The sequence below is a fragment of the Salvia hispanica genome, chromosome 1 (assembly GCF_029641045.1).
Source record: "Salvia hispanica isolate PSC_SH4W2 chromosome 1, Shi_PSC_v1, whole genome shotgun sequence".
Lineage (NCBI taxonomy): Eukaryota > Viridiplantae > Streptophyta > Magnoliopsida > Lamiales > Lamiaceae > Salvia > Salvia hispanica.
The window spans coordinates 48,982,883-48,992,092 of NC_142692.1; the positions used below are offsets into that span (position 1 = coordinate 48,982,883).

The following is a 9,210-nucleotide window of genomic DNA, read 5'->3' on the forward strand; positions in this document are numbered from 1 at the left end:
AACATAGCTACAACTTCAAATCAACAACTCCCGATAAGAAAACACTTAGAAATTGAAAGCAATAACTAAATCTAACTTTCCTAGGCAGAATGAAGCAAACTCGAACCAAAGTGACATGCGAAATAGAAACTTCATAATGTAAATGTTGGAAAATAACAAAGTACTTCAAAAGAGCAACAACGATGAGTGTTTGCAAATAACTTAAATGATGAAAACAAGTAAACTTTAAACTAAGAAAGCGATTAAGATTGTTTGTGCCACTCCGGGCGATGATACTACTACACTGCTATGATAACTGGCTGGAACGGCGGACTGATGACTTCTCCAGCAAACTTTTGGACGTCAAGTGACCATGGCTATGGCGAGGAACGAGAGGTGGGATAATGCTGAAGGATTGATCTTCTAGAGAGAATTCTACTTAGTGTGATTGTCCGATCTGAGAACTGTTTCTCTCTCTCTAAGTGGCTTCTTTTATAGTGAGGCTTGCCCTTGCTTTTAGGGTAGACTTCTCCCGCATTTTGACCTTTTTGCCCTTGACAATGATCATCCCAGCTATCCTCCTTCTCCATCTCGAGCCTTTTATCTGGCATGCATCCTGGTCAGTATCGCACCCTTCTGGCGCCCTTTTCACTTGCGTCACCTGAATCGTCTCCTACTGACTTGGATCCTTCAATCCTGCACACTTAAGCAACTGTTTTGCAGATAATACATGCATTTCACGACATACTGACCAGTAACCAAGGCTTAGAATACGACTTATCACATTGACTCAACTTATTTTAACACAAGTTATACCCGCAAGTGTACGGGGCTAGTGTAGCAATTAGCAAGCAAGAGTATCGTATCCCACAGAGACAAATTTGTATCAACTTAACTACCACGAACAAACGTTGACTACTATCTAGAGAATCGGGAAAGGTTTGGTTTTTTTCTAACACTGATAAAAGCATATAATAAACAAGTAAACAGGTAGAAGCAAGTAAACACAGAGTGAAAACATAATATGGAGAAAATTGTAGAACTCGAGGATTCAATGCACAATTCCAAGCTCTTATCCAATCAAATTGCCTTACCTTTTGGTGTCTCTAGAATTACTAAGTCGAACACAATTTTAGATTAAACCCTCTCCCGAGGTGAGAAACCTGCAGATTAGGTGCTAGGATTGAAGTCCCCTTCTAATCCTAAAACCCCCAACTCCCAAGAGTTCGATTAGGTCAAAGACCTCACTCAAAACCTCAACCCTCCCAAGTTTTATTGCATTAAGGTATGAATTATTCTTATTTCCAGATTAATTATTTCATCTCCCGATTAATCTAATTAATCCTACACAATCAAATGGTGATCAAGCAATTGAAAGGAGTAAACCCAAGAATAATCAAATAACTACTAGAGCAAGGTAAGAACAAAATTAATTGGATAAAAACTATGAAATTAGTGCATCATCGCCAAGAATTCTACAAGATATGTTTAGCTACTCATGTTCTTCACAAAAACCATGTTTGAAACAAAGAATTCAATTGAAGACATAAGAGATGGATACTAAGAACTCATGTGGAATGAATATAGGAGTGAAGCCTTCAATCTTCCAATCTAGAGTCTTCAATCTTCAATTCTCTCTCTCAAAATGTTCTTGGAGGTGTGTGTGAGTGATGGAGGCGGTAGGTGTAGAATGCCCCTCGCAGAATGCAACCCTAGCCTTTTTCTCTGATTTCCTCGTCAAAAATCGTGTTTTCAGCTAAAGACGCGTCAAACTGAAGTACCCGGCCGGGTGGCGTTTCTCGACCCCTTCCGGACTCTTGAATGCTTATTTCATCATACCTGGCCGGGTGGAATTTATAGGGGTGAAATTCACTCGGCTGGGTGTAGCCTTTTAAGGCTCTGCTGACTCCTATGCACAAACGGCCTGATTTTTGCCTCTTTTTCATTTATTTTTCCTAGAACACTCAACAAGCACATGAAACTCCAAAAGATAGAATAATTGGCTGAAAAGACGCGTCGAACTGAAGTATCTGGCCAGGTAGAATTAATGAGATGGAAATCCACCCGGTCGGGTGGCATTTTTCGAGCCCTTCCCATTGAAATAATGAATTTCGTCTAGAGTCATTTTTAGTATGTTACATAAGCAATTGCATATATGTGAAATAAGAAAGAACTAAATAAAAAAGAAATGAAAATAAGGAAACATAATTAACACTCAATGTGTTGTGGATTAGATATTGCATGGCGTAAAAACTTCAAGCTTTGTACACAATGAGGGTGTTCTCACTGCAACACAAAAAAAATGAATAATGACACTTTTTAATGCTATTAATGACGCTAATTTGTGTATCTAATTATATCACTTTTGAATTGAAGTTTATCTCTCATTAAGAATACAATCATTTTGTAGCAATGCTTTTCTAGGTTTTCCATTTCTATTTGTGGTGTTTGAATTGATGGTATGTTATCTATAGTCCTTAATATCACATGTTTGATTTGTAATTTAAAGCAACACTATAGGAAATTCCAAAACTATCCTCTAACTTTTCCTATATTTCCAAGGCTGAGGGCTATATTAGTAAATTCCAAGTAATTTAAGATTGAAATAGTGTTGCACATATTATTATTACTAAATTTTTCATGATAATAAAATAGTCATTTAAGCCTTAATTCAACGGGCTCTTGCCCATTGAACTGGCCGCACAGAAAATTTAACCAACAAATCAAATATCATATTGGACCATTAAATGCACTCTAAATGTCCCTATTTACCAATTCAAACATACTCTTAATTGAGTGTCCTCATTGTTAGTGTCCCAACTAAAATTAGGGGACACAAATAGAAGCGTCCTAAAAAAGCAAAAGAGTAAGATAATTTGCTCTCAATTTAGGGACACTTTCTTTTGCGTTCTAAATTATGGTTATTTTTAAAAATTTCCAAACGCTAGTAATTGCATATCAATTTTTGTTACCCTAAAAGATAAGTTTTTTGTTGTGTCAGTTTGCAAGATTATATCACATTATTAAATATTTATTATGTTTAATTCATGAAATTAAATCTCATGAGTTAATCCCAGATGAATAGTCATGTGATAATTAGTTATAGTCAACCCCCTCCTACTAAATAATCTCACAACTTAATTTTAAATACTATGTTATCTAGGAAATCGAACACCATAAATAAGAACTATTTAATTGAACCTAAAACTATCGACTTTGTATTAAATATATGATGCGTTTAGTTTTAGGCTCCCAGAATCTTGAATTTTTCTATCAAATGACACTAAAACAATATCGCTTTGTGCTAAAAAATACTTAAAAAAATGACAACCAACGTTATGATTTGGGGCCAAAACATGGAAACCCAATATATCTTTATGCAAAATCAATAATATGAGGTTTAAGTATATCATTCTTGTAGTTTGTGACATGTTTGTGTAGAAAATATACGTTGTTTAGGGCTCATGTAGGCTCTGAATTAAGGAGAAACTACTTGTAGTGTAATATCGAAGAAGACTATATAGGCCTCAAATCCATAATTAATTTAAATTCAAATCACAGATCATCCTTCTCTTCTTTCTCTCCCTGTTCCCTTAGCTTGTGTTTGCAATGTTATTTCCGATCATTGGTTGTTTAATTTGCCGGTCCAGATTTTGCTGAATTTGGATAAAACCAGCTCATTGCTTCTACTAGCTGATTCTGTTACGCTTTGGTGCTAAATTGTGTGTCGTAACTTGTACTATATTTCTTATCAAACCATGCAAGAATAGATCTTACTTTTAGTCATCGATGCAGCTTCTTTCATTTGTCCCACACCTATAGGGTTGCAATCATTCCTTACTTGTACTAATAAAGCTCCAATTCTATTCATTATTTTATAGTAGTCATAGTTACAGTAGATAAATGCATATCAAGTTGCACTATTATCTTAAAATAAATATATATGGAGTAATAAACTGCCCAAATTTATAAAACACGCTATTTTCATGTCTTACTCATTACGAAATTGTTACTACCTAGGATTCATTACCTAAGTAAACATTTAAGAATTAATGTGCTCGTGTTTTTCATGATAAGTAATGCCCTAACATGCATATCCAAGTAGACAACATATAAGTTTCCACTATAAAACACAAGGCAATAAGCCAATAACTTATCAACATATCTAAACCTTTTCAAACAAAACGTGAAAATGGAAACAATCTCTAAACTTGAAATCCTAGCATTATGCTTACTTTCCCTAATCATCTTCAAACTCATCTCCATCAAGAAAAGGTCCACGGCGCCACCTCTTCCGCCGGGTCCGACGGCCTTCCCTTTCGTTGGCAGCCTCCCGCAAATGTTGACAAACAAGCCTGTGTCCCAATGGATACTCAATCTCATGCAACAGCTCAGCACAGAGATCGCTTGCATCAAACTCGGCGGGGTCCACGTCATTTCCGTCACTTCTCCTGAACTCTCTAGAGAGTTCTTGAAGAAGCACGACGCCATCTTCGCATCCCGACCTGACAACCTCGTGGCCCGCCTTGCCACTGACGGGTACCGGGGGCTGATCCTCTCGCCCTCCGGCGATCAGTGGAAGAAAATGAGGAGAGTTATGGCGTCTGAGGTGCTCACCACGAGTGTGTTCAAGCGGCTCCACACGAAGAGATGCGAAGAGGCCGACCACCTCGTGAGATTTGTCTACAACCAGTGGACGAATCCGGACATAAATGGGGTGGTGAACTTGAGAGAAACAACCCAGCATTACTGCGGCAACATGAGCAGGAGAATGGTGTTTGGTGAGAGGTTTTTTGGGCCGGGAATGGATGATGGGGGCCCGGGAATTGAAGAAAGAGAACACGTGGATGGATTGTTCGCGATTCTTTCTTGTCTCTATGCGTTCGGGGTAGCTGATTTTGTACCGTGGTTGGAGTTTTTGGATTTGGATGGACACAAAAGGATTGTGAAGAATGCCCTTAAGAATGTAAGAAAATACCAAGATCCAGCAATCGATAAGAGAGTGAAGATGTGGAATCTAGGGCATAACAGTGAAGAACATGATATTCTTGATATTCTTATTAACCTCAAGAACCAAGAAAATGAACCCCTTTTGTCCATTCGAGAGATCAAAGCACTCATTTTCGTAAGTATTTGAGTCTCTAGCTACTTAGTTAATTTGTTGCGGAGTCTGTGACTGGACTCCAAAATTCATAGAGAGTATATATAATTTGATTTATGTTGGTTTTGCAGGAAATAATGATTGCAACGGTTGATAATCCATCAAATGCAGCTGAGTGGGCTTTGGCAGAGATGATCAATCAACCAGACCAACTTGCTAAGGCATGTGAAGAATTGGACAGTGTTGTAGGTAAGAATAGGCTAGTCCAAGAATCGGACATACCTAAACTAAATTATGTCAAGGCTTGTTTGAAAGAGTCATTCAGGCTACATCCGTTAGCACCATTTAATGTCCCTCACATTTCAACCAAAGATACTGTTGTGGGTGGATACACGATCCCAGAGAAGAGCTATGTGATCCTAAGTCGTCCTGGCCTAGGGCGGAACCCTAGGATCTGGGATGAGCCTCTCAAGTTCAAGCCCGAGCGGCACATTCTTGATGAACAAACACAAGTCGTGCTTGCTGATCACGACTTGCGAATTTTGTCATTCAGTACCGGAAGGCGCGGATGCCCCGGCATCGTGCTTGGTTCTACCATGAGCACTATACTTCTTGCTAGGCTCATTCAGGGTTTTAGCTGGAGGCCACCTCTCGGTACGAACAACATTGACTTGGCCGAGTCTAGAGATGACGGTGCATTAGCTAAGCCATTGATTGCTCACGCAACCCCTCGATTGGACCCACAAATATATTTTCAACCTATGCAAAATTAATATTGTATTTTTTGTTATATGGTATTCTATTGTATTGTATAATTGTAATAACGAAGAATGATGTACTAGTTAATAAGATGCTTTCTTTTCAGCCAATACAATCACTAAGAATAATGTAAGTTGTGGATGTATGTATTATCACTACGATCAAAATTAGTTTATTGGATATCAAAGAAGCAACAAATTAATGATTTTACTCTCTTCAACTGAAATTGGATATATTGTTGCTAATGAAGCCACTTGTGAAGCAGTTTTCTACTAATACCTTACAAACTTTGACTTCCTAAGTAATCTACTAATCACAATAAGTTATGTGTTAGTATTCGGCCATTGTGGAGACATTACTTTCAGAATACTCAAGTTCGAAATCTAATGATCGAGATCTTGCTGTTGAGGCTAGGGATATGTTGCATATGATATTAAATGAGGCAAATAACTAAACAAGCACTTTTGGGTTTGCTTTCGTTTTCAATAAAAGAGTGTTTTGAAGTATTACCTTAAAATAATTAAGTTAGTAATCCTACCTTCTTGACTTGGTCGAGGCCTAACAACTTAGAGCCACATCAGTTGCTCCATTTTTTTTAAAAAAATAGCTTTGATGCACATTTAGGACGGACCAAGGAATGATGTGTTGCTTGTTTTTGCTAACAAAAAAGATGAAATCAATATTTTCAATAATTTATACTTGTATTCATATAGTCCTAGATGCTTCCATCCCTACTTACAACTTCGCCATAAGTTTGTTTCCTACTCCCTCCGTTCTATAGTAATGGAGGTGTTTCTTTTCGGCACGGAGATTAAGAAAAATTGTGTTAGGTAAGTTAAGTAAAGAGAGAGTAAAGTGGAAAATGACAAAAGGTAGAGATATGAAGAGAGAATAAAGTAAGAGAGAGTAAAATAGGTGTGGAAAAATGTATTGACTTTTACTAAAAAGGGAAATGACTCTATTATTATGGAACGTACCAAAATAGCAAAATGACTCTATTACTATTGAACGTTAATTGAACGGAGGGAGTATTATTTAGTTCTTTAATTCATTCTAACTAAATCAGCAGATATAGTTTATTGAAAATTTATTCTGAGATGGAGTACTTAATTAAGGATCCTCACTGAATTCCAATATTTAAATTTCTTTTTCTCTTCTAGAATAGTGAGATTCAAATCACTTTGAGTCTTTGAGACTAATTAAATTGGTGGTTTGATTTCTCAAAATTAATTAATCATAAGATTAGATAGATTTAGTTAAGAAGATTAATATCGAAGAGGACTAGGCCTTCAATCCTCTATTAATTTAAACTAAAAATGGATATTCAGATCAGGTCAGAGACCCTTAGGACAACGTGCTTCTCTTGTTTTCGAATCATTTAACTTTTATTTCTTGATCACCAATTTGTGAGCTTTCTCTCCCCTCCTATCCTGTGTTTGCATGTTACGATATCGATTGGTTGTTTCCAGATTTTGCAGAATTTGGATAAAACCTCATTGCTGCTACTTGTTTATTCTGTCAATTGTCATACCGTTTTCCGTGGCTTGCTTGTAGAGAGAAAATGGGGGTGTCTTTCACGAAGCTTTCAGCCGACTGTATCTGTATGCCAAAAAGGAGTTGCGGATTGTTATGGTAGGTCTTGATGATGTTGGTAAGACCACTATACTGTACAAGCTGAAGCTGGGAGAAATAGTTACAACCATTCCTACAATTGGTATCATTCTTTACTATTTCTTGCTAAATGTCTTGTCTGTTTTTGAGTTTTTAGAGCTTATAAGCTTACTAAAATAAGCTTAGCCAATCACTCTCTCATATTGAATTTATTTTTATCATCTCCAGGATTCAATGTCGAGACAGTTGAATATAAGAACATTAGGTTCACTGTTTAGGATATTGGGGGTCATCAAAGGTATCAGGTATAGTTTATTTTCTTTGATTCTATTTTCTGTTTCAACATCTGCTTCACTTGGCTTATACCATATTCGATACTACTCATATTACTAGATTCAATAGTTTCAAAGTGTTGATTATAAATAGCCTAAGGGTCTTTTGATGCATTTGCTATCTTTGATGGTCTGAAAGAGTGTTGTGTTAAGTCTTTTGTATCCATACATAATCGAAGAATGGAACGATTCTTCTAATGTCTCGGGTATCTCAGTGGCTGAGAAATTAAGTAAAACGTCTGCTATGAATTCGTTTCTGCTTGCTCTACCTTTCATAGTTGTAGCTATGTTTCATGCTCTCTTGATTATAGTATACTTTTCAAACTGCTGCTAATCCTTTAAATTCTGTTATTATCTGCCCTACAGATTCAGCCATTGTGGAGACATTACTTTCAGAATACTCAAGGTGTAATCTTTGTAGTTGATAGTAATGATCGAGATCGTATTGTTGAGGCTAGGGATATAATGCATATGATGTTAAACGAGGTAAACATACACACTTTTGGTTTGCTTCCTTTCTATAAAATGTACCGGTGACCTTGTCTAGTTTATACTTAAAGTCACATAAAAAAAATAGTTTTTTGATGGCCATGTAGGACGACCTAAGGAATGCTGTGTTGCTTGTTTTTGCTAACAAAAATGATCTTCAAAACGCTATGAGTGTTGCTGAGATAACTGACAAGCTAGGACTTCACTCTCTCCAGCAACGCCAATGGTATACTCTCTGTGCTTAGCAGATTATGCTGTTATTTTATATGGAAGACGCCGTGCATATGGGATCTACTGCGTCAAATATTGAAGGTTCTTCTTGGCATGTATTGCAGGCACATCCTGAGTACATGTTCCACTTCCGGGGAAGGGCTATATGAGGGGCTGGATTGGCTCTCGGACATCTTTGCTGATAAGGTTTGTGTCTTTGTAGTATTTCCCAACAAGTGTTATTTCAAGTTCTTGATTTCTTTCATTTTGGCGACTAACAGGCTTAAGAAACAAAGATGATGGGTGGTTTTGTTAAATGGAACAGACAACATATTTAGAGAAGAAAGCAATGGTACTCAACACCCATGTATTTATAGGGATGTTGGTGACCCTTGAGATCCTACAATAAATGTATTCTTGGAACTACACTATTATTGGAACAAGGTTGGCATGATAAACGTTCCAATCTTGGAACTCCATTCTTCTTTAATGCTTTTTGGAACTCTATTCTTCTTTAATGCTTCTCATTTTCTCAACACTCCCCCTCAAATTGAGTGGTGGGATCTCCAAAACTCAATTTGAAAAGCATGTCTTCAAAGCCCTTGAGTTGACTGCTTTAGTTAGGATGTCGGCAAGTTGATCCTCAGAGCGAACAAAATGGAGTTCCACAATCCCATTCTCAAGTCGTGCTTTGTACTCCATTTGTCTGAGTATAGCCCTTTGCAACAA

At 37.1% G+C, this 9,210-nt stretch overlaps 1 protein-coding gene and 1 pseudogene across 1 annotated transcript; both read left to right on the forward strand.

Moving 5' to 3' along the window:
• The first annotated feature begins 4,168 nt into the window (after window positions 1-4,168).
• LOC125218003 (tyrosine N-monooxygenase-like) lies at window positions 4,169-5,853 on the forward strand. Its single transcript, XM_048119593.2, has 2 exons — window positions 4,169-5,104; window positions 5,212-5,853. The coding sequence occupies exons 1-2, from the start codon at window positions 4,172-4,174 to the stop codon at window positions 5,851-5,853; spliced, it is 1,575 nt and encodes a 524-aa protein (XP_047975550.2). The 5' UTR covers window positions 4,169-4,171.
• Window positions 5,854-7,400: 1,547 nt separating this feature from the next.
• Window positions 7,401-8,768, forward strand: LOC125218004 (ADP-ribosylation factor-like; annotated as a pseudogene).
• Window positions 8,769-9,210: the final 442 nt, after the last annotated feature.

Bases quoted from the DNA above. Each gene is read 5' to 3' on its own strand.
- LOC125218003 (XM_048119593.2), top strand. From the start codon at position 4,172: ATGGAAACAATCTCTAAACTTGAAATCCTAGCATTATGCTTACTTTCC. The intron at 5,105-5,211 runs GTAAGTATTTGA...TTGGTTTTGCAG, and splicing joins AGATCAAAGCACTCATTTTC to GAAATAATGATTGCAACGGT.